Source organism: Parasteatoda tepidariorum, chromosome 10 (assembly GCF_982258835.1).
Source record: "Parasteatoda tepidariorum strain Cologne lab strain chromosome 10, Ptep-v5.0, whole genome shotgun sequence".
Classification (NCBI taxonomy): Eukaryota; Metazoa; Arthropoda; class Arachnida; order Araneae; family Theridiidae; genus Parasteatoda; species Parasteatoda tepidariorum.
This window is the reverse complement of record NC_141764.1, coordinates 8,329,543-8,356,739: the sequence shown is the minus strand read 5'-3', so window position 1 is coordinate 8,356,739 and position 27,197 is coordinate 8,329,543. Positions and strand designations below refer to the sequence as shown.

General features: G+C 31.2%; 1 protein-coding gene across 4 annotated transcripts in view; it reads right to left on the bottom strand.

The window, feature by feature from the left end:
* Positions 1-9,753: 9,753 nt before the first annotated feature.
* Positions 9,754-27,197, bottom strand: part of LOC107445328 (uncharacterized) — a 48,290-nt gene continuing 30,846 nt past the window's right edge. For 3 of the 4 annotated variants that reach the window (XM_016059691.4, XM_016059690.4, XM_016059692.5), the window contains exons 6-8: positions 15,873-15,964; positions 12,642-12,703; positions 10,111-10,670 (exon numbers count right to left, since the gene is read on the bottom strand). In XM_016059691.4, coding sequence (XP_015915177.1) covers positions 10,551-10,670; positions 12,642-12,703; positions 15,873-15,964 — 274 coding nt within the window. In that variant the 3' untranslated portion in view covers positions 10,111-10,550. Of the gene's footprint in view, positions 10,671-12,641; positions 12,704-15,872; positions 15,965-27,197 lie in introns of all 4 variants that reach the window. The other variant, XM_016059689.4, reaches the window with a different exon arrangement.

The window sequence follows — 27,197 nt, the reverse complement described above, 5'->3', positions numbered from 1 at the left end:
AACCGAAACCACATTCAATTTAATAAATATTTTAATATATCGTCATACGAACTTATGATTACTTCTTGCGGCGTCAATTCTAAAAAAGGAGCACGGATATTATGGATCACATGATATGAAAACTATATGTTGAAAAGTGCGCACTTGTCTTTTGAAAATGATGCAGTGAATTTGTCTCCAGAAGCTTTTTGCTCCATGCATATTTGTAAATTGTTTTTCTTTATTCTTGTCCTTAATAAAATTTAGAATGTTAACCTCAATGTACAAAAAGAGTATAAAAAACTAATGTATTAAAAATCTGATGGATTATAATTTAAATTGAGCTAAATTCCAGCCACATATTTTCATTTCACTGTAATCCACGAAGGCCCAGATAGCCTGGTTGACAGAGCGTTGGACACGAGAGTTCGAATCCAGCTGGCTGAAGACTCCCCGTGTAGTATATGGTGTACGATAAATCTGTTAGGTCACAAAATCCTCCATGTTCCCATAACAAATTAAACCTCTGGGGGTACTGAATTGGACATAGATCGTCCTCTGGTCCGTGTCAAAATTACGATCTATCTATGAATAAATGGGTTCGCTCTATAAACGGGAGTGGCAGAAATCGAATTCTTGGCCATAAATGTACATATTGTAAGCTATTTCATTAAAATAAATCTGCCCAGTAGGAACAGAGAAGACAGTTACAGATAAAAATCCATTTAAGGAGATTTTAAAAGCCAACTAGGTTGTTGTAGTAGTTCATTTTCGTCGCTCTAGAGCTGTACAATGGGCTATTGGCGTCAGTCTGGGAAACATCCCTGAGGATGATCCAAAGACATGCCATCACAATTTTGATCCTCTGCAGAGGGGATGGCACCACCCGCTTCGGTAGCCCGACAACCTGCACGAGAAGTCGTGCACTTTACGATCAAACAGTTTAACGCGGACCAATACCGTACACCCTCGGTCCCTACGCAGAGTGATCCAAGTGGTCACCCACCCGCACACTGACCACAGTCAGAGTTACTTGTCTTCGGTGATCAGTCCACTACGGGGCCAAAGCGAAGTAGGTTTTCATGTTGTCATTTTCCAGGCTTCTCTAAATCATTAATAATATATACCATATTATATGTTAAAAAGCCTTCTTGTTAACAACAATGAGTGCCAGGTTTGGAAGCAGAAGAATATGTACGGAAAAAACTATATAATTACAGGGGTGATTGTGAGCCCAACTCAAAAATCCTAAGAATTTCGTCAATAACATCATTCATGACGAATTTCAAAAAATTAATGTCTTTATAAATTTAAATTATTGACATATTCAAAACATTAAATTCTAAATAAATTTTATGCAGCATAATTTAAAGGAACAATTATGCACAATTTTACTGTTATGTCTAATCGCATTTATTATTATACCAGAAAAAAATATTTACAAATGAAAGAGATGCCAAGCGTAAATTCTAGTTCTAATATTTCTAAATTAAATATACAAGAATTTTTAGACATAAATGTGATTGATGATTTCTTGAAACTTCTGGACCTATGGATATCCGAAAACTTCCGGATCGCGGTTAGCGAAAAATCAGGATTCTTTCCGGAGCACAATCATCTCTGTAATTATGAAATGTCATTATCCTTGAATGACAAGAAATAATTGTAAACTACACTGAACTTAATTATTCCCTTGCAACAATTTTACTTTGGCCCCATTTTGGGATGTCTAGATTTTGTAATATTGGTCCTAGAACTGCCTATATAGGGCGCATATTGGCTGAATAATAAATATAAAATATTGGGTGATTCTGTTCTGTCAATTCTATATACAGTCACTGGCCAAATTATTAGACGCACTAAAAGATTCTATGTAAAGTCTTAATTATCAGGTGATTCTCGTAAAGCTGTAGCTTTACGAGAATGAAACCGGTTTGCACTTGTTTACGTTCGTGCATCAATTTGTTAAATGAGACGATATATGATATAAATTCGACGATCGGATAAATTAGACGGTATATTATATAAATATAGAATATTTATTATATCAGGTATTATATTATAATAATTAGACAAAATTATTAGACCTACTATATTTTTTTAATAATTACATGTCTTTTATATTTAAATATGAATGTAATGGGTTTTCATTCAGGAGATTTTTTATATACTTCCTATTTGTATTTATTTTTAACCTATTGCATTACAATGTTTACCAATTGATACACGAAAGTAAACAAGTGCAATCAGACATATAAAAACAATAAAGCTGTAAAGCATCACCTGGTAGTTAAGACTTCACATAGAATCTTATAGTGCGTCTAATAATATGGCAAGAGACTGTAGGGCTGATTTGATTTGCTCATTTACGTCGCACTAGAGCTGCACAATGGGCTATTGGCGACGGTCTGGGAAACATCCCTGAGGATGATCCGAAGACATGCCATCACAATTTTTATCCTCTGCAGAGGGGGTGGCACCCCCGCTTCGGTTAGCCCGACGACCTGCACGCGAAGTCGAGCACTTTACGGTAGAACAGTTTAACGAGGACCCATACCGCACACCCTCGATCCCTACGCAGACTGATCCAAGTGGTCACCCACCCGCACACTGACCGCAGATAGTGATGCTTGACTTCGGTGATCTGCTGGGAACCGTGTCTTAACGATCAGTCCACTGTGGGACGACTGTAGGGCTGATATTGGCCGCAAAATATCGAGTAAATCGAACAATTCTATATAGGGCCAATATAACTGCCTTTTGAACCCTTATTAAGCCAAGATTCGTGAATATTGGTCCAATAAGGGGCCAAGTTATTTTGCTGCCAGAGTTATTAAGATTACTGAATGAATTTTTTTTCTCCTTATGTATCATATGTTCTATTTACCTATGTACAATTTTGAACAGACTGTTATAAAAGCATTACAATACACACTTTATGAAAATATATTTTAATAACTGTTCTCAAATGCATGCAAACATTCATTCAATTCATAATGGTGGTTATAATACTAATGACCCCTTCAAGAAAAAGAGAGAGATTCTTAAAGGATTTTTATGTACACATATTTACATCACAGTTATAACACAAAAAATAATAAAAAACAATTCGTAATTATTGCACACTTTTCACTGCACCTGCGTCTTCTCTTTAAGGAAGTAAAGTATTCTACTATGATTTAGTTAAATGTGAATTTCAAATCAACGTTGGCAAAAATAATGATTGAAAAAATAGAATTAATTTTAATTTAAATTGGATTTTTTTTATTTTATTTAAATCAGTTTTTTTATTTTTACATTGTATCAACCACAACATTTGATCAAACGAGTAAAAACCACAACATTCGAAAGGTCCCAGTGGTAGCGCTTCGCGCTCTCGTGCCACAGGTCCTGGGTTCGATTCTCGGGCCGGGCAAGGTTGACTCAGCCTTTCATCTCTTTAGTGGGTCGATAAAAGAGTATCAAGCATGCTTGGGAACTAAGTTTCGCGTTCGGCTGACCACCTAACCGGATCATCTGTTCCTGCACCCCAGAGCCCAAGGTCAAGAAAACTGAGATGGGCACGGTAGGCCTTGGCCCTCTATGGGCTGTCGCGCCACTGAGTTTAGTTTAGAACAAGTCTTCGTTAATGATATCCACTAATAACACATATAATAAGTTTTAAAAATACTTCTGTTTGAATAAGCATAAAAACCGAATGAGTATATCTGAAATATGTGTATTATCAGCAAATTATTTTGCATGCAGGTAATGAAAAATTATAATTTAAAAGTTAAAAAAGACTTAAAAGAGTGGCATAAATGCCACTCTTTTGAAGTCTTTTTTGGAATATAATAATTTATATTCATTTCCTTTTCATAATTATTTTTGTATTAAGTCTTCATTATCAATAAAATCTGCTGACTTTAAAAAAAAAAATAGCACACTAAAAATATATTTATTAATTACATTATATAAAAAAAAATATTTTAAACTTTCAATTAATGTGTTTTAAATAATAAAGTATAAGTTAATATACAGAACAATAAAGTATAATTCATGATTTTTAAAAAAAAAAAATTAAGTTGATTAAAATTAATTATTTTTTTTAAAAAAATCAAATGATCTAATCATGATTTTAATTCTGATTATTACCCTATTTTAAACTTTATTAAAAAAAAAATAATATTATACTCAAGCAAAATTATGCCAAGAAATGGTAGCTATATAAGAAAGAACACACTGAGGCATTTTTTTAAATACTGTAATGCCTTATGGGTACTTTGTCATTTTCCTAATTCCAGACTTGAAATAATTTTTTTTTCATTACATAAATGTGATAAGTGAAAAAGAAATGTGCAATGATTGGTCATAAATACCTTCTTATAGTATTTCATTTATTCATTCACTATAAGCTGTTCGTGCACTATCAATTCAATCCCATTTTAATAAAAATGTATCAAAATATAGCTAATATCAATTTAAATCAGTGGCAATTTAGAAATAGATCGATAACATCTGTAATGTATTCTATAGCTCAAGTAAGATCTCAAAATGAATCGAACAATTAAAGAGAATTGATTAAAGGTTGTTGTAATCTAGAATTTCGGTTTTCAACTCATGATTAAACATACGCGTTCCCCTCATCAAATAGAAAGACATCTCTTACTCGAAAATTGAATAAAAAGTATAAGCAGTATCTTGTCTTTGTTTATAAATTTTTGAATTATTCTTTCAAATTTGAAGCATATATGAAGAAATTTAAAGCTGTCAAAATTAACCATAATAATTTGGCTTTAAATGCCGATCATAAGTCTGCAATCAACGCTGCAGTTTAAAATGATCTGTAAAAATCTTTTTTTGTATACTGCATATTTCCAGTTACAAGTAACTGGAACCAATGATTCTTATTAATAAGGAAGAAATTAAGAAGATAAAAGAGTTGATTTGAATGTACTAAAAAATTAAATATTTTGCTCTTAATATAATTTAATAACTAATTATATATAGCTTATAAAATAAGTAGTTTCTAGAACTAATATTTTGGAGAGTTAAAACAACATTTTTCATTAAATGTTATGTTAATATTTATCATATAAATCTTTTCCTCCTAATCTATTAGCAACAATTCGAGTTAACACTACAAGAAAAAAGAAGCAGGAAAAGCAATCATGCACAGAACAATTAAGTTTAGTTCAAATGCTTGATTTAAGAAGTAAATATTCATATTCAATTGAAGTTCAGGGAATTTTGTTACATTAATAATGAAAGGAATCTTTTGATTTAAAAATCAATTTAGGTTCTATGCCAACCTAATGTGGTTCTAAAAATTTAAACATCACTGTTTAAATTATTCCTATAGAAATAACCAGCTTGAATGAATCTCTGCTGTTTGGGTCAACAAGTACAATTTAAGACTGCTTATTGTATTATCAGCAAAGAACAAATTGGAAAACATGCAAACTAACAAAAGCATAAAATTTTTTCTTGATATGACATAATAATCCTGTCCATCACACCTCGTATTTCGAGAGCATCCGATTTGAATATTTTGTTCGACAAACTCTTACTTTAAATAAAATATCTGTTTAACAAAAATAATATAATTACATATTCACAGACTGTAGCAGTTCCTTTTCTATGAATCTCCAATAGCTAGACGCTTTTAATACCCGAATTCTTTCGACATTTGATACCGCACCATTATATATTTACATAGATATCTTTAAAAGACAAGAAATCATTTTATAGTTTTAATTATGTACACATTAATTAGCTAAGATGGTTATCATAAATTATTGCAGTTAAAAAAAAGGAACTAAATACAGTGGAACTCCAGTTGGCACTGTCTTCCAAAAATTCAGCATTGAGAGTTCACTGACGGTTTCTCAAGGGGAAAAATTTTGTTTTTAATTATACTTTAATAATAATAATAAATAAAAAAACAATTTATGACTAGATTTGACTAACAATGATATATTTTAAATGACAAGATTGGGTTTCATCTACAAAGCTTGAATTTCTTCTCTAATGTTGTCTAGGTTTTTATGAGAGGTACCTATTTTGTAAAAATTTCGACATAACTTGTGAAAATTAAAAATTTTGTTAAAAAATCAACACAAGAATATGGTAAAGTAAGAAGATATTTTCAAAAATTGTCACTTCAAATAAAAATTATTTATGACTGGTAAATTTTTATATATTTTTCCCCCACATATTCAAAAATAATTTTGCTATTGTAAAATTTTGGGCTTAAAATTGTATCCAAATTTAAAAATCCATAAAAATCATTGTTAAATTTCAACTTGAATTTTAAAAAAACATGCATTTAACAGTATTACTTGCACTAAAAGTTATTTTCATTTCCCGTCACACAGAAAAAAGTTTCGCAGAGAAAAAAATGTTTTATTAAAAAACTAAAGGTCTGTTAGAATAAATTTAGAACAATGTTTGAATGTTTAGAATAATGTTCGAATTTCAACTTCCAGTAAAGCTTACAGAGGGAGCGCCTCGTCGTTTAATTGAGAGAAAAAAAAACTCGCTATAATATGTCGTAAGCAACTGGTTAGGCTTACCACACCGCACTATCTGACGAAGCATGTGCTACCTTTTCTTAAGGGGATACAAAAACAAAATTTTAAGAGGCCTGGAGGAGAATCCTAGAACTTGCTTTTATAAAAGCATTTTGTGAAACTACTGGTTTTCCTAAAGTTGAATTTGTGAAGTTACCGCTAAGCAGTAGTAAACTTGCCCTGGACAGACCCCTGAGAAGTAAAAAATATTTTTTTTTAAAAAAAAGCCTAAAAAACCTGTACAAAATTAAGATTTATCAAAATGATTTTATAAATTAACTTCAAATCAAGCTACGCTTTAATAAGATCAGTTTAAAACATATCCATTTCATACAATTATTATTACTTTTTTTTTGGGGGGGGGGGGAGTTGTTTAAATAAGCATTTTTGCATTTCTTTTTTAAAAATACTTTAAATAAGGCAGTGCTTAAATACTTTATTTGTGTTTTTTCAGTATTCTTTTAGACAGAAAACATATTCTTCACAAATTACAAGTTTAAAATATGAGCATTTAATACTATGCACAAAAATATAGCTGTATTTCCCTATTGACATTTCGTATGTCCCTATTGACAAATAAGAAACTTTTTAAACACAATTGGAAAACTTATAATTTGATGTAAAAAAGAATTTTTCAAAATTATTTATTATTTTTTTTATAACTTACTTTAATAATGGTAGAAACAATTTGTACTACATCACTTAAAACTTAATCTTTAAACTACAAAATCTTTAAATTAAAAAACACAAACTAGGAGCAAAATTGACTGAATAGTTTTTTAGAAAACTAAATTTAAAAATATGCTTTTTTGAAATTTTCTTACTCAACTATTTGACCGAATTCGCACAAATTTTATATTTTTTTATTAAAAATAAACATTTTTATACCTTACTTTCACAATATTTTTGACCTTTAATAGTCTTAACACTAAAAAATAATAATATATAATTATAAAAACTATTTTTCGCATGGAATCATTTTTAGATAAACTTAAAATTTTATAATATTAGAAAAAATTTCTGATTTTTTTTTTAAAAAAATCTTTTTTATTGAACACAAAAAGTGAAATTAACAGCAAAGGGGGGCAAACTTTTGGCCTCTCTTGACTAAACTATTATGTCGACATTTTGCAGCTAACAGTTACTCTCATATATATTCGGGGTTTCTAAATCTTTCTTTTTTCTTTTTTTTTAAGTAAGTTATATCAGAAAAAATAAGTTTTTGCATCTGATCTCAAAAATTTATCTACAATGAATGAAAACTAATTATTTATCAAGTTTGAGGACAACCCCTTGAATCACTAAGACTAGTACTTAACCTGATTATTAGACCAAAAGTTATTTAGGGTGATATATATTTTTCAAGCTCACCATACCAGGAAATAAAAGTTTTTACAAAGACTTAAATAATTCTGAATAGAATAAAAATTACAGAAAATCCGAAGTAGTTGGCATCATTGAGTTTCATAATTTATCTTTTTTGTTCCCAAAACAATCTGAACGACATTCCAGATTATTAGAGTTCTACTATTTAGTTATAAAATTAATAATTTGTTTAAATACTCTGTTTGAATAAAGATTCTCACTATGAATAACATAGATTACAAGTGCAATATTTATGAATAAAATATCAATGAAAGTACCATTGTATATACATTTTTGGAAAGCAATGTAGAACTTAAATTATCCAAATAGCTGAAAACAAAATAAAAATTATTCCTGCAACAGCCCGCTGTAAGCCAAGGCAGTCACAGAGGTTAACCGCTTCCCTAATTATCCCGAGTTAACTCGTGTACATATATATTGCAAGTATTTATTATCCCGAGTAAACTCGATCATAGCAGAATTCGTCAATACGTTTTGTTTTATCACGCTTTTATTCCGTCAGCAAAACAAAAAATAATACTAATCTGCTGTGATTGGAAGTTTGCCAATTAATCAATTATTTATTATCCCGAGTAAACTCGATCATAGCAGAATTCGTCAATACGTTTTGTTTTATCACGCTTTTATTCCGTCAGCAAAACAAAAAATAATACTAATCTGCTGTGATTGGAAGTTTGCCAATTAATCAATTATTTATTATCCCGAGTAAACTCGATCATAGCAGAATTCGTCAATACGTTTTGTTTTATCACGCTTTTATTCCGTCAGCAAAACAAAAAATAATACTAATCTGCTGTGATTGGAAGTTTGCCAATTAATCAATTATTTATTATCCCGAGTAAACTCGATCATAGCAGAATTCGTCAATACGTTTTGTTTTATCACGCTTTTATTCTGTCAGCAAAACAAAAAATAATACTAATCTGCTGTGATTGGAAGTTTGCCAATTTTTGTGTGGGAGTTTTGATGTTATTGGGACTGCAGACGTATTTTGTGCAATTGTATATACGATGGTTGATGAATTTATAAAGAAAAAAGAGTAAAAAAAATGGTGTTCGCGAGTGAAAGTAAAGCAGATGATTTTTCAGATTATGAAGATGTGAACATATAGAAAAGAATAGCAATATTTAACTTTTATCATTTGCCCGAGATAATTTGGGATAGTAAACTGATGATAAATTATAGATACTTTTTACACATAAAAGAATTTAAATTTCAATTTAGAACTTGTGTATTATGTTTTGCTTGAGTTTCTTGTATTTATTAGTAAAATAAAAGAAAAATGTTGATTTTTTGGAATTTTTTTGCTTCAAAAAAATTGGTAAGGGAAGCGGTTAAGGCTCCACATAATTTTGTGACCAATGGAATGATGATAGCATTGTGCACTGACAGCCTTTACTTTCCAGGCAAGCTGGTGCCAGTCAATATGCAGCTGGGTGGTCTTCGAGCCACCCCTGAGGATCAAATCTCAATCCTGCACATTGACAGCTCAGTAACTTTAATCACCGAGATATTCTGTAGATAGATTTTACAACTGAAATAAAACATTTCAAATCATTTTGTAAGTAGTTCCCCAACCCTGTGGCAGAATCATGGCGTTACAGCAACATAGTTTCAGGACGTTACCGAGTTCTAGCAGAAAGATATTTTCTTTGGGAAGTAAAAAAATTTTGCTTTTATTTTCTGCATGAATTTTCGAAAGATTTTTATCTTTTATACAGAATTATATTTAAAAGATGCTTTTCACACTCATTGGAGTAGGAAAAAATGCTTGTGATTTTTCTATTTTGTATTTGAGGACAGTTAAAAATAAAAAGCAATGAAGTAAACAATTTGGTTTTCTTTTCCGTAGAAATTTTCGTTCTATTTTTTCATGCAGTTATTACTATTGATTTCCACATAGCTTTTAAAATCCGATATTTTTAATACAGTATTATTTATTACAACAACTGAATCTCGAAAAGAAAACATGCATTTAGTAACCCCTTTTTAAAGAGTCCGATTCGCATGATTTAGCAGTTGATCTTTTTTTTCGGTAGTTGCTGCTAAGAATTTCCCGATTTTTTTAATTTTAATGCGATGTTGAATTACAAATGTGCAAAAAAGGAAATAATTAGTGTGTTATTCCCCAACAAAATGCGCGAATATCGCCCAAAATATTAGAAAAAAAATATTACATATTAAATTTAAATTTTTTTTTATTTGATCCAATTTTTATTTATAATTATTTTTTTTTTTAAGTTTATGCTTTTGGTACTTTAAATTAGTAACATGCATATTTGCTATTTTTGATCTTGTAAAAAAATATTAGTACTAGAGAGGTATGTCGCAGAAAGCCCGATTAAAATTCTGCCACAGGGTTCCTCAATAACTTTGAGATCATTATATCATTCTTAATATTTAAAGTAGGAAGGGTCCCTCAAAGCTGCTGTTGTAGGTGTGAGCTGCAACAACTGTGGCATATTAGTGTAGTTACAATAAGTTAATAAACTTTCATCCATTGTCTAGCTATTGGAGTCTAGCTATTAAAGAGTTTTTGCAAGGGACTGTTTGAGCTTCTTTCTCCTCAACTCCTGAGAGATCGATCGGGATCATCGAGTGGACGGATCTTTCATGTTAATGTCAGAAGAAGATTCATTGTACCATCATGAAGATGACTCCCATCAATACTCCACCCCCGATACAAGCCACAGCAATAATGGCTGAAATGTAGCAGATCAAGTTGCTTTTCTTCTGAAACAGGGTCTCTTCATCCTGCAACACAAAATATGCTAAACAACCAATATTATAGTTTGTCTAAAATAAGAACTTCCCCAGACATTCGTCTGGACCTGCGGCGGTGACTACGGTAACAAAGTATGACTATTTCAAGTAGGGGTGCGAGGTCACTGTTTTGGAGTGGTTTCTGCATGAGAAAAGGAATCTCTTTCTTCGGTTTATTGTGTTAATCCTAAAGTGAAGCTACCCTGCCTAAAATATGCCATTCTTGTTTCCATAGCATCAGACGGCCTCAGACTTTGTGGAATGAGGAGTTCTTAGCTTAGACAAACTAAACTTGCATAGATGTTAAAACAATACAACAATGCATAACAAAAAATTATTTTTGTTCCTAAAACACAAAAATGCCAGGGTTCAACTTAGAGAAAAATTAAAATGAGCCTGATACAGTCAAACTCATTTATTCAGCCCCATAGCTGCCAATATGGACAGGAAAAAAAATCCAGTAGATATAATATAAATTTCATGATAATTATTGCATAATGTACTAAACATTTTACACATAGGGAATTTTAGGTATTTTTAAAATCATAAAAATATAAAAATTGAAATATTTTCCAGTTATGATTGACATTAAACACATTTGAATTGTTATGTATTACATATAGTACTCATAAATTCAAATATTAAAAAGCATTTAATTCATCAAAGATAGTTAAAAGATTTTTTTAATTAATTTAAAAAGAGAGTTCTGAACACCTGGAAAATATTGATTCTGAACAAACATATTCTGAACAAACTGGACATTTTATAACAAAAAAAGTTTTGAACTTATTTCTATAAATGAGGTTTGCTTCATTGTGTAAAACTTAGTAATACTTATCTACATATTCAGCAAGCAATAATCTGTACAAAAATTCTATTTCAATAGGGATTTGACTGGGAAATCCAGTAGAGTTGGCAGCTATGCAGCCCTATTTTAACATGGTACCATGTGTAAAGAAAACCCTTTTCAAAAAAAATATTTGTGTCAAAAAATGGTTTTATGTGAAAAAAGTAATACTCTTTTACTTCTTTCTTTAGGTTTACACTTAAAATTATATATATATATATATATTTGCATTGCAGGGTTGCCACAGAAAAAAATGAACAAAACAGTTGCTTTTAGTAGCTTAAAGCATGAAAATAGTAGCCAAAAACTAGGAAAATAGTTGCCTAAATAAGAACAAAAATTCATCAAAAATATGACTAAAGTTTTGTTAATGACTTAATTGTCGTATACCATGATCCATTCAGTCAAGTTGGTGGCAAATATGATAATTTTTATATAAACTTTAATGTTTATATAAATATATATATGAAAATTGATTACTCAAATTCGAAATTCACGCATCGTAATATCGTATACAAAAACTTTATTAAAAATCATGCGGAATTTCGTAGCAATAATCATTGAAAAGGCGGTCGAGAAATGAAATTGACTTACAATGGAGTCTGTGCAGATTGAACGAATTGAAAAGTGAAGACTCAAATTTGCAATTCAAAATATTCAGCATTTTTTATTTTTTAAGGAAAAAAAAGTTCAGTGTGTTCAGAAACTATCTTGTGGAGTGCAGATTTTCCGCTCAATTAATCTTAAAAAAAAATTATAAAATTAAAAAAAACATAGCTAGGAGTGCAGAAAAGTCTCCCAATAGTCTCCTTTTCCTGGAAATAGTTGCTTTTTTAGCCTTTTCAGGCAAAAACAGTTGCCATAGTCGCCTCATGCCAAAAATAGTTGCAAATAGTTGCATTTTAGTCGCCTGTGGTAACCCTGCATTGTTAATATGAATATAAGAAATTGTACTTACTTTTAATATAAAAAATATTTTGAAAATCCACCAAATATATTGAAATTATAACCAGCTATTTTTGTGTCTTAACAGAAGTTAAATACAAATGGACAGATAAAAAGTATCGATATATAAATTTAAGAAGAAAAAAGGTATAAAAGAAAAACTGACTTACACAGTATCCAGCAGGCAAGTCACTGGTATCATCAAGCGAGACTGTACTTCCTGGTATTTCTCCTACAGATAATAAAAGTTATTTATAGATGGGGTTTTCTACACAAGCTCTTGACTGCCTATACTTCAGGGTTACTGTTTGTGGTGTGTTTTTAAGCCATTTGGGACTCTCTAGAGTCCTGTGGCAGAATTGCAGCGACACACCAACATTGTCGCAGAACGTTACAGAGTTCTTGCAGAAAGATTTTTTTTTTTTGAAAAGTAAAAAAAAAATTACTTTTTGTTTCTACAGAAATTTACATGCAATATCTGAACCATAGATTTAGATAATCACTTCTTGACATGCTCAATTTACGCCAATAGTATCGTAAATTGATGTCACGTTTCAATTGTATTTTCGGCAGTTGTTGATATTCACGTGAATTTTAAATATTCCGATATATTTCAAACAATATGGAAAATTCGAATCGTGCATTTGAGTATTTACTTTCTAAGGCAATAATTCTATCTTATGTTGGGCAGTTATTGCTATTGTTTTCTCAATAGTTTTTAAATTCGATATTTTTTTATATGATATTACTTAATACAAACTCATTTCGAAACGAAACACGCATTTGAGGAGTCCAATTCACACGATTTCGTTGTCGCCAATTGTCGCTTTTTCGCCAATTACTACTACGGTTTTCATGATTTTAAATTATTTTCTTTATTGTGATAATTATTTACAAAAAGCGAAGAAAGAAATAATTGGTGAGTCCCCCCTGCGAACAAAATGCAAGAATATCACCCTTAATATTAGAATAAAAATTATTACATGTTAAATAAGAAAAAATTATGTAGTTTTTTTTGTAAACACAGGGGCTCGAACTCACTGTGCATGCCGAACCAACTTGCGGTGCACATAGTCACGTGTTGTCATTGTTGTAGTAGATGTAAGAAAAATTCCGATGCCAGCGGATGTATGTGCAGGCTTCGCCCCGTTTCAGATATAAATTCTAATATATTTATATAAAAGTATTACTGTGGTTTTTAACCCATATATGCATTTGTGTTGTGAAATATAATAATTCAAAAGAGGTTGAATTATTTCATTATTTAGCATCACACACAACAATATCTACAACAGCGCTTTTGCTATTTTAAATTAGCAACATATACGTTTGTTATTATTAAAAGCATAATGCCTAAAGATATTAGTGTTAAAGAGTTTGTGTAGCAGGTAGCTCGAAAAAATTCTGACACAAGGCTCTAGAGTAGTAATTCTTGTATTTGTAGCCTGATTTATTATTTGCGTTTAAAAAAAGAATCCTTATTTGAAAACCTACCATTTTAAGACATTAGAGTTATCCTTTGAAAAAAGAATCATTATAAAACACTTTTTACCTTGCTAACAATACCAATACCAACAATACCAACTTGTTACCAACTTCGAAATTCAAACCTAAATGATAAATTTTAAAATGAACTTAAACTTGCTGCTCGAACAATCATATGATGGTACACGGCTTGCAACAAGAACAAACAGTAATAAACAACTAAAAAAAGAGGTAAAATCAGAATTGCCAAAAATGCGAGTTTTTTCTAAATCTAGCAACCAAGTCACCTTTTTTAACAATACATCTCTAAATAATTAAAACAAATTTTCACTTCAAACTCACTAGAATAACTTAATATCATTGATATCTAACAAAATACAGCAGATTTGAGCTCAGAAATTATATAATTTATTTTTTTTATTAATAATTAAAATTATCTGTTTGAAAATCTCGCCTCGCAGAATAAGCTGTAGTAAGCAGCTGTATACTTTCTAATCGGAAGTCGAGCAGGTCAAGAGCTTGAGATTGTCGTTGTTTACATTTATATTGAAAACACCATCCATATGATTTCATAAATATCAGTTAGAGGTAGTTTTTGTTCCAAATATTTCATTGCTTATTAGATCAGAAATAGATATGAAAACAGTTGACTCTTTTTAGCTCAAGATTTTTTTTTATAGCATGTGTACCATAACAATGAATTAAATTGAAATTTAGTAAAACAAAATACAGATTTATCTATCAAATTACTTCAACATGAATATTTTTACCAAAAGCAAAATTTATTTTTTCAATGTGTGATGTCCTCTATCAAATTAAAAATGTCCATTTAACGTAATTAAGAGACAAATTAATAAGCTTACTTAATCCCAAATAAACTAAAATTAGAACAGGGTGTGTAGCCAAATCTTTCGACAAAAAGTAAGCACCTTTTAAGTACTTTCTAAGCAAATAAAAAATATTTTTAAGCACTATATACATTAAAAAATTGCAAAATAATATTTTATTTGATCATGATAAAATAATTAGTTTCTGACAAAGAACTCTTTTTCTTGATTACATTAGCCACCATAAAGAGATTTTTAGAACGATTTCAGAGGGAGGAAAATGAAGTCGGAAATTGAGAATCTCTTGCAAAATGCAGCTGAGTTGCACATGATAGTGTAAGAATAATTCCTACTGAATAAAGCTCAGTATATGCACACGCGGACCCGCAAGCATTTCATCAAACATGTACATTTATTGGCGCTTTCATACGCAACGGAACGATGGTAGGCTGAAATGCTTTGTGTTTGAATGATCAACGTTGAATGTGAAAACAACGCTTTTGCATAATACATGGCGAAAATCGAGATGGTAAAGGAAAAAAAATCTCATTTTCGAAAAGGGAAAACTTAAGCACTTTTTAAAAACATCCAATAAAAAAAAGCACCTTTAAAGGCTTTTAAAAATGAAAATTAAAAATAAGCACCTTTAAGCACTTTTTAAAAACGCTACGCACCCTGTAGAAGAACAAAAAAAATTAATCCAGGTTAAATTTTTTAAAAAAAAGGAAGCCGTTAAAAGAACAATTCCACATCGAAAATAAAATTGTAGGACTTATTCCATTTTATCAGAACAAATTACTTCCCTTTTCAAAGAAAAAAATAAAAATTATTATAAAGAATCAAGCTTTGAATCAAAAAGAAAATCTGGGCATTATGCTTTACTTAAAATTTGAAGATACAATTCCCTTTCAAAGTCAACTTGAAAGGTCATGGGCGTACACAGACCCCACACTCTTAAAAACCATAACAGCCTAACTTTACTTGATTACATAATAGAGATTAAAATTAAAAAAAAAAAACTTTTATTACTAATTGTTCAAAATGCTATTATTCATGAGGAAAAAATCATAAATGTAAAATATTCCTTACCCATTGGGCAGAGAGTTAAGTAGTCTAATATTGGCCCCAGTACACTGTCTCTATGAAGTTCTACATCCAAATCATGCACTCTCAAGATCTCTCTATAAAAAATAAAATGAAGAAAATTGTTTTTCAGTTGCAGTTGAACCTCGATCGATTATTTCCCCATCTTTCACTTTAGGTATCGTAGTGTATCTACCACTACGAAAATATAATTCCAATTCCCTAGTATATAAGATATGTTAACTCGATTCTACGGTGGGGTACCTTTTCGTAGATGAAAATTGACATTGTCGGTAACTACCATCCCCACAGGTATCATCTTGCCACAAATGCTGCTTTCATAATGTTAACAATGCCCATTTTTGTAATTACCAGAAATTCTCACAACTTAAAAAAAAAATATTGAAGTTATTTTGTTTCCAGAAGAAACACAGCAATTTCTGATACTATTGACAAAAAAGAAAATGAAGAGAATTTGTTACCAATTGGCAAAAATGCCCTAATTAGCCTGTTGTTGATGTTTAACCGCTTTACTGATTATCCAAAGTTAACTGGGGGTATATTGCAAATATTTATTATCCTGAGATAACTCGGTGTAGCAGAATTTGTTAGTAAGTTTTGCTTTATCACATTTTTACTCGGCTGGAAGCAAAAAATAATACTAATAATAATAATAATCTGCTGTGATTGGAAGTATGCCAAGTTTTGCTGTTGGATTGTGGGACTGCAAACGTGTTTTGTGCGATGGTTGCTGAATTTACATAGAAAAAAAAAAGGGTGAAATAATAGCATATAATTTCACTGGTGCTTGGAAAGTATCACTTTCCTTGTTTTAAAAACTAACATACGAAGACTAATATTTAAATTTTTTCCTCTTCCCCTTGATAACTCGGATAGTAAGCTGATTGTAAATTAAATGTTTTTTATACATAAAAAAAATTAAAATTTCAACCTAAAACCTGTGTATTAGGTTTTGTTTTAGTTCCTTGCATTTATTAATGAAATAAAAAAATAAGTTGATTTTTTGCATTTTTTTTCTTCGAAAAAGTTGGTAAGGGAAGCGGTTAAGTAATCAGTTGATGAGAATATTGAAACTTGTGGTGTCAGATCAAGAAATGGTTGGTAAAACTGGAGAATTGCAACTAAATACAACGAGTGCCAACATTTTCATAAGGCTTTGTGGCCTTTGAAACAATGAGGGACTTTCTGTGTTTACAGAAAAATAACAGTAATCTACTACTAGTATCAAACATTTATTGATCAAGCTGAAGAGAAAAAGAGTGCGATTAAGCCAAAATTTACAAACATTGTAATTTTGCTAATTAAAATTTTTTGTACTTAATGTAAATTTACTAATTTCAAAGTCAATTGATTGTAACACATTTTGAAGTTATTACTTGTATTTTAGGTACCACATTAGTCATTTAGCAACAAATGGTAAAATGAAAAATAATCTATAACTAGGTATTAGTATACAGGCTTTGTAGTGGGCCTTTTTTTTCGAACAGTATAAATATACTTGGTACACTTTTAAAAAGTTCCAACACTTTACTTAAGCATAATAAAAGCTAATTTTATAGCAAAAGAATAATTTTAAAAAAATACTATTTCTAATTTCAGAATTACTTTGCTTAGAACAGAAAGTCTTAATGGTTTCCAAAAAAATTCATTAAGAAAACACTGAACAACTCATAATAATTTGATATCAATAAATAGAAATTTTTTATACAATTCTGTTGTATTAAAAAAATGACCACTATCAAATAGTTAACATTTCCTCATACCAATATTGAATTAAAATTTGCTCAAATGTCAATTATAAAGTAGGGTTTCAATAATCTCGAAACAAAAACAAAAAAAAGTAGTAAGTGGATAATACCTCAACTTTCCAAAATTCATAATTTACTATACTTTAAATTATCTATGTACAGGGTATCTGCTACATTTTAGATTTTCAAATTCATGACTAATTCTAAGAACTTTTCATGACTTAACGAAGTTAGCATTTTTTCCGACAAAAACAGAATAATAAATTTAAAAAGCATTATGATAACATAAATTGAAATGATAGGTATAACCAAAACTGTTATACTCTGCATCTTCATATTTATTGATTTTAAATTTAATAAACAGAATAAAGAAAGTGTTGAAGCAATAAAATAGCTAAACAAATATTTTTTTTTTTCTTTTCTGCAGAATTATATTCTAAAGATACTTTTCTTGTTCATCAGAAAGGAAAGAAATACTCCTGATTTATCAGTTCTCATTTCCGCATAAAAAAAATTTTACCAATTTCTGGCTTGCTTCAGCTAGAACTTTAAATTGGTAAAATTAAAAAATAAATAATAATGATAATTCTGAAATCACAGAAGTTTAAAAGATAATTCCCTCTAGAAATGTTTTTTCTTTCATTTTTTGAAAGAACACCATAATTTTTAAAGAACACGGATAAAAACAGTTTATATTTTAATCAAATACGACTGTGAGTGGAGATTTTGTTACAAATTAAGACATTTGGAACACCATGAAATTCGGGAGAGGAGGTAAATTCCATTTTAAAAATTAAATTTTTCGGCGACCTAAATCCATGACTTTTAATGTTTTTTTAAAATACATACAATTTTTTAAAACAGATGCTTTGTTAAAATCATGACATTTCATGGCAAATTTTGTTCAATACTGAAATTCATGAGTTTCCATGACTTTCCAAGTGTGCGGATACCCTGTATGTAGGGAGAATGGAAGACATCTTTTAAGTATTAAAAGTGCACTCAAGAATCTCTCCCAATAACTGTAAACAGAAACAAAATTTTATGCAGTCATTGAAAACCATCTAAATTTTTTTTTTTTACACTTTTATTTAGTTTTCTGAGGGGAGGTATCAACCATGTCAACCTTCGTCTATGAAAAAGTACCCGAAATATAGAATCGAGTTAATATGTCTCATAAACTAGGGAATTGGAATTGTATTTTTGTAGTGGTACATACACTACAGTTTGAACAGCATTTAAAACAAAGATGATTTCCCCTACACAATGCTTTGGAGCACAAAACTTTTAATGAAAATCCTGCCCAATTGAAAGATTGCATAAAATCCAATTAGTTCATATTCCGTCTAGTTTTATACAACTACTTTAATGTTTTCAACATTAATGATAACTTAGTACATGATTGGTAAAATGATTGATTAATGCAAAACTTACTTTTATTTGGCCCAAATGAAAAATATTCTAACTTTAAAAAAAAATATTTAAATTAAAAGAACGAAAGAAATAAAATATAATAAAGCTTAGAGTAATTTTTTTTTAAAAAAATGAAAATTTAGTTGCCATGTTGGTTTTGATTTATGCTCCAAAAATATGTGTACTCTTTTACAACAAGCTTCACTGGATAAATATACATTTATTTTTTTAACAATTAATTTTTACTAAAAATTATCATCCATGTCAAAATGGAGGTCATAAGCTTAGCTTATGACTGTAAATATTTCTTTATTATCAGTTTTTTTATGTGTCTCACACCTTCTTAATTTGATTATTCTGCTATAAAAACATTGTACAGAGCAGAAGCATTTTAATCTTCAAGAGGTAACTTAATTTTATTTCTTTCGTTCCTTTAACTTAATTGACTCAAAGTTTACAAAAATCAAAACATCTGGTGTGGTAATATACTACTGGCCATTGAAATTGCTACACCAGGAAGGTGATACACCACGAATGTGAAATTTACAGGACGGATAAAGTGTGTTGTGGTATGCAAATAATTAGCTTATTGGTGCATTCATGCAAAGAAGGCGGCGATAGCGACACCTACAATATGTATAAAAGAAGAGATTTTACAGTAAGTTTCTCATACAGAAATTGAATTTGAGCGTTGTTCTTGGGTAAAAAAGTTTTTGTTATGCCTCGTGTAAGAAGGAGAAATGCCTACCAGCACATGTCTAAGTTCGAATTGTGGCCTACTGGGATTGCGGTTTATCATAGCAAAGTAATGCTGCTCGCGTTGGACGAGATCCTATGACTGTTAGCAGGATATGGATGGGTTCATGACGATCGTATGGAACGCCGTGCGGGATCTCAGTGGCCCCAGATCACTAACAGCCGAGAAGACAGACATGCTATCTACATGGCTTAAAGAGATTGTAATGTGTGGCACAAATAAATAGTCCAGGTTGGAAACTATTATTTATTTAAAACTCTTCGTTTCCACAACACAAACAAATACACACACACACATGAAATAATATATAAAAAAAATCTCGAGCGAGAGAACGTTCAAAAGTCCGTGTTCTCCCTTTCACTTCTTCGAATCAACTCCACATCTCCTCTCCCAAAAGTGGCCCCCACTCGCCAAGATAGGCGCGCTTAATTCCATAAGTGTTATAATTTATTTCTGTCTCTGTTTATTAAAATACGGAATTGAAATCTTACAAACACCTCCAACCACCAGACTTTGCCTTTCCCGATACATAGGGGAAAGCAAAGGAAGAAAAACTTTCCCTTTGGTGAAGTAAGGTAGGGAGTTCTCTCATCATCACCAGGCCATAAGATAAAATTTTACCATCTAAGAAACGTTTAGTTCTTCATATACATATGTAGATATAAGTTCAGGAGTTTGTAGAATATAGAAGGATATAAATATAATATGCATATGAAATCTTGCTAACAAAAATTTTCAACATTTATGTACATGCACTTACTACATAAAACAATTTAGTTAAATACAGAAATCTATGCAAAACATTTGATTATAAATACAAAACAATTAAATATGAATACAAAACATGTTAATATGAATATTAAACAATATAAAACATAATTTAGAATGAATGTAAACCAATAAGAAAAATTAATATTCCTTATCAATCCTTGTATAAAGGATTTCGACTTAAACAGTCTACGTTAGAGTTATCCTTTCCTCTTTTATGTTCTATCGTATAATTATACGATTGCAATGCCAAAGACCAGCGAAGAAGTCGCGGATTTTGTCCGGCATTCTTTTTCAGCCAAACAAGAGGATTGTGATCTGTTTGGATACAAAATTCTGTTTGCCCATCAATATATCCCTTTAACTTTTTAACACCGTATAAGATTGCAGCGCATTCCTTTTCGGTTGTGGAATATTTTTGCTCAGCTGATGTGAATTTTTTGCTTAAGTACAAAATCGGATGTTCATTTCCCTCATCATCTTTTTGAGCTAAGATAATCCCATATCCTAAATCTGACGAATCTGTTTGCAAAATAAATGGTTTTGAAAAATCTGGCGCATGTAAAATAGGCTTATTCGCAAGTTTGTCCTTTAAAGAATTAAATGCTTGAGTGCATTCCTCATTCCACACAACTTTCCCTTTTTTATTTTTACCCTTTAACAGTTCCGTGAGTGGCGCAGTTATCACCGAAAACATAGGAATGTATTGACGGTAATATCCAGCCAAACCTAAGAAAGCCCTAATTTCTGTTTTACAAGTGGGTATAGGAAAATTTTGAATAGTTTTCACTTTAAGTTCCGCGGGTGAACGTTTTCCCTTACCAACAACATGCCCAAGATATTTTACTTCCTCTTGCACAAATTTACACTTAGTTGGTTTTATAGTCAAGTTAGCATTCTTTATTCGCCTTAAAACCTCTTGTAAATGTTGCAAGTGCTCTTCCCAAGTTTGCGAAAATATCGCAATGTCATCAAGATAAGGAATTGCGAAATCCTCACACCCTTTTAAAATTTCACTAATCATCTTACTAAAGTGATATGGGGCATTTTTGAGCCCGAACGGCATACGCAAAGGTCTATAAGTTCCAAACATTGTGGCAAAAGCGGCTTTTTTCTGAGCACTACTGCTCAACGGAATTTGCCAATATCCTTTGGTTAAATCAATTAAACTGATATATTTGGCAGCTGCTACAGTTTCTACTCGCTGTTCAATATTCGGAATAGGATAAAATTTAGTTAGCGTTATTTCATTCAATTTACGATAATCTATACAGGGCCTAGGTTCCTTACCCGGAGTTTCAACTAAGATCATTGGGGATATATAATCAGAATCGCCTGGTTCTATAATATTATACTTTAACATTTTATCAATTTCCGCTTTAAGCAATTCATTTTGACGATGTGTCACTCTATAGGGTTTTTGTTGAATTCTTTTATCACTAGTTAGTTCAATATCGTGCTCAACTAAATGCGTTTTCCCCGGAATATTGGAAAACATTTTACGATACTGAAATAACAAGTTTTTTAATTGGTTGATTTGTTCCTCATTTAACCTTGCATTTAAATTATTTGATTCAACTATTTCGTTAAAATCATACACATTAGGATCGGATAACATGTAAGGGAAGTCTGCATCAATTTCAGACTCAAAGGACTCATTCTTCGTAAGATCTACTATATTAACTAGTTCAGGTCTTTTACAATAAGACTTTAGCATGTTAATGTGATAAACTTTATTTTGTTCTTGTTTACCCTCAAAACTAACCACATAATTGGTCTCAGATAACTTTTTTTCAATTCGACCTGGTCCTTTCCATTGAGGAGCTAATTTATGAGGTCGGTTTACGGTAAAGACAAGCACTGAGTCACCCTCGTGAAATTCCCGTTTAACAGCATTACGATCGTACCAATTTTTCCTTTTGTCCCTAGTTTCTTCCATTTTTTCTTTAGCTAAATCCTGGCTTCGTTTTAAGCGATTTATTAACTCAAAAACGTATTGTACTACCGTATTCTCCTCGTCGGAAGGATCTAACCATTTTTCGTACAATAATGCGTTGGGAGTCCTAAGATTATTTCCATGCACAAGCTCAGAAGGACTAAACCCAGTACTATCATGCGTTACAGTTCTTAATGCAAAAAGAGCAAGAGGTATTTGACTTTCCCAGTCAGGAGCAGCTTCAATGCATAAAACTTTCAGAATTCGTTTTATAGAACGATGGAAGCGCTCGATTGGATTACTCTGTGGATGGTAAACAGAACTCCTAACAATCTTCACCCCAAACCTCTCAAGGAATTCTACCGTTAAAGCACTCGTAAAATACTTGCCCTGGTCGGTTTGAATTACTTTAGGGAAACCCATCCGACTAAATATCAACAAAAGAGCGTTAACAACTGATTTGGAAGTTAAATTTTGTACTGGGATAGCATCAGGGTATTTCGAGGACAAACACATTGCTGTAATAAGATACTTATTGCCCTGTGTAGACGTTGGCAGTGGTCCACATGCATCCACATTAATTTTACAAAAAACTTCCGATATTATAGGTACAGTCATTAACGGTGCTTTCTTTTGGTCGAATGGTTTTCCTACTCGCTGACAAGCATCACACGACTTAACATATTCTTCAATATCTTTATAACAATTTGGCCAGTAAAAATGCCTCCCCAAATTGCCCTTCGTTTTATTGATCCCTAAATGACAAGATGTGTCTTCGTGACTTATCTTTTTAACTTGCTCCCTAAGTGTTTCCGGAACAACGATCTGATTTTTTTCAAACCCCAATTTATCTATTTTTTTTCTCACTAAAACCCCATTAATTATTTTAAAATCAGTTTGATTATCCTCATTTTCAGCTAACTCAAATAATGGTACTAACTCTTTGCTTTTTTTCTGTTCTTCAATAAAAGTACTAGAGTCTATTTTAATAACATCTAGAGTCGAGTCATTTTTATCTAACTGAGGTAAAACGTCCATATCTTGTGAATCACTCCCTTTCTCACTCTCTTCAAGTTCAACGTTTTCCTCTTCGACGTCTAATTCCTTGTCGACTAAATTTTCCTGATTTTTAATCTGTTGATTTTGAGACCTTGTAATAACGGCATTTACAGTTTCAATTTTTGAACCACCATTTCCCCCAGATTGTTCAAAAAGAGACGCAGTTTCGTTTCCTAAAAGATAACGTCCCTGATCTAAGTCATTTCCGACAACTACAGCTTTAGTTGTTATCATGCCTAAATTACACTCTACATCAATTTTAGCGACAGGTAAACATGTCATATGGTTATCAAAAATATGCTTAACCCAAACGTGTTCTCCTGTCATTCTATCCCTACTGACATATTTCTGACAAACAACATCAACAGTTGCTCCTGTATCCCTGAGAATGGGCATCTTGAATCCATTTATTTTACCCTCAAAAGTGTACGGATCTAATAAGTTTTTATCTGATCTTGTTTCGATCCTATTTGCCTCAGATTTCGGAATTCTAAGGTTAGGACATTGTGGCCGGAGATGTTCCATAGAACCACATTCATAACATCTTAACTTCCTTTTTTGGTCAAAAGAAATATCTGGTTTACTTGCAGAACTACGCGTTTCATTATTTTTCCTCCAAGAGAAATTTTTATCTTTGTATTTATAATCCCCGAAATTATTATTTCTATTGGACTTATACATAGTTTTGTTTCTAGGGTCGCCAGGTTTAGATTTCCCATTAATGATTTTCCTAGCATCCTCAAATTCCTCAATCTTTGTTACAAATTCTTTAGGCGACTTTATAGAGGCCCATTCTTCAAGAAAATGCTCTTTAAATTCAATCGGAACCCTTCTTTTAATCTGATCTACTAACATTAAATCTTTGAGCTCTTGAAAAGTTTCAATTTTAAGGCCTGCAAGCCACCCATCCTGATAAGTGCTTAATTCGTGATAGAAATCATACCACGTTGAATCGGAATTCTCTTGTGATTTTACTAACAATTGCCTAAATTTTTCGGCACTTAATTTAAATCTGGTTAGTAACAAAGATTTAACATTTGGATACTCACGAGTTAATTCCTCTGACTCTCGAGCAATTAAATTATTTATTTCTGTCGGTAGTGTACCGATAAGATATGACACCCACCTGTCTGCAGGAATTTTTAACACCTTAACCTGTCTCTCAAACAGTTCGAGAAATAAACTTATATCATCTGTTTTTATGTTAAATTTTGGCATAAGCTTTTGAAAATTTTGACAAAAAGTAGAATCTACAACTGATGTAGAAACATTGGTATCCTGTTTTGTTTTAAGACATTCGAGTTCAAACCGTTTTATTTCTAATTCGAATTCTCTGTCCTTCTCCTGTTTCACTAATTCGAATTCCCGATCTTTTTCCTGTTTCTTTAATTCAAATTCCCGATCTCTCTCTTCCTTGTCTAACCTTTCTTTTTCAATCCTAGTATTTATCGTACTTTCACATAAATTTTTAACAAATTCTTCCTCATAGTTTTCACTACTAACTATCTTTTGTTTTAAACCAATTATTTTAAGGTCCTCCGAAACCTCTACTCCCAATTCTTCCGCGATCACAAACAGATCACACTTTTTAGCCTTACTTAAAAAAGACATTTTACAAATGTATAAGTAGATCTTACTATAACAATAATAAATCAAGTAAATAATTCAAAAAGCAAGACTTAAAAATTCTAATAACTACCACTATAATTGGTTTACAAAAATAAGAGGAAATAGATCATTTATCTCTCCACTTGAACGTAAGAGAGAAAAAAAAATATCACAACTTAATATTAAATTCTATAAAAAGAAATTAATGCTCTTCTCCTTTACAACTATAAAAATGAATTCAATTCTACTACATAAATAACTCACTTCGCCAATCGGCTACTCTTAACATAAACAGTCTCCTTTCCTCCCCCTCTCAACTGAATAGAGGAAAAGAAAAAACAAAAACGAATTCTCATATATTTCTGCTGGCGCCAAAAAGGCTGACGCATCAAAGAGTCTATATTTCGTTTTCTTAATTCTAAAATGAGTTTCGCTTAAGATCAATTAAAAGCACTCAAACTGAATTATATAGCTTTACATAACTATATATATATATAAAACTGCTGCACAAATGTGAGCCTACTATCAATAAAATAAATCTACACTAGATGAAAACCAGATTTCGTTAAAATATTTCATCTAAATCAATGTCAAACGAATAGGTTCAGAACTGACGTTCTTAACCATTTTCTTCCTACATATAAACAATTCAAATCCACATCCCCTTCATATCAATGAAAATCACTATTTTTAGTAAAATACAATATCAGAACAAATACCATATAAAAACAAAAATTCTCAAGTTGAGAATACCAAGATATTATTAATTCTTATGATAAGAATAACTTAAACTTAATCAATATCCATGTAATATCAACATTCACAATACACATGTATTCATAATACATTCCCTTTTTTGTAACAACACGGGCGTGTTCAATTTTTTTCCAGGTTGGAAAATTGATTCGAAAATATTTCAATATTCATGAAAAATAAACATTCACAATGCATTCTCTTCTCTGCAACACTGGTGTGTTAATTTTTTTTTTTTCCAGGTTGGAAAAATGATTCGAAAATATTTCAATATTCATGAAAAATAAACATTCACAATACATTCCCTTCTCTGCAACACTGGTGTGTTAATTTTTTTTTTCCAGGTTGGAAAAATTATTCGAAAATATTTCAATATTCATGAAAAAAACACATTCACAATACATTCCCTTCTCTGCAACACTGGTGTGTTAATTTTTTTTCCAGGTTGGAAAAATTATTCGAAAATATTTCAATATTCATGAAAAAAACACATTCACAATACATTCCCTTCTCTGCAACACTGGTGTGTTAATTTTTTTTCCAGGTTGGAAAAATTATTCGAAGATATTATGGCCTGGGATGTGAAACAAAATGAGAACACATACCTTTTTTCTCCCGATCTCGGTGGAACCTCCAATAAATATACTTGTCTGTAATGTGTGGCACAAATAAATAGTCCAGGTTGGAAACTATTATTTATTTAAAACTCTTCGTTTCCACAACACAAACAAATACACACACACACATGAAATAATATATAAAAAAAATCTCGAGCGAGAGAACGTTCAAAAGTCCGTGTTCTCCCTTTCACTTCTTCGAATCAACTCCACATCTCCTCTCCCAAAAGTGGCCCCCACTCGCCAAGATAGGCGCGCTTAATTCCATAAGTGTTATAATTTATTTCTGTCTCTGTTTATTAAAATACGGAATTGAAATCTTACAAGATCATACAGCTACGTCACGAGCACTGAGTAAACAAATTGGGTAATTGACAAGAAAATAAGTGCCTGCACGAACAGTTCGACATCGTTTGCAGCAGCATGGACTGTTCGCACGGTGACCATCACTGCAGCTACCCTTGACGCTGCATCACATTCAGGAGCGCCACCAATGGTGTGATCAACGACGGACCTGGACGCAGGAATGGCATGACGTCGTCTTTTCAGACGAATCCAGGATCTGTATACAGCATCATGATGGCATCTGAAAATTTAATCACTTGTTCCTCCAACTATAATGTATGTGCCCAATAAATATCATTCTGTTAT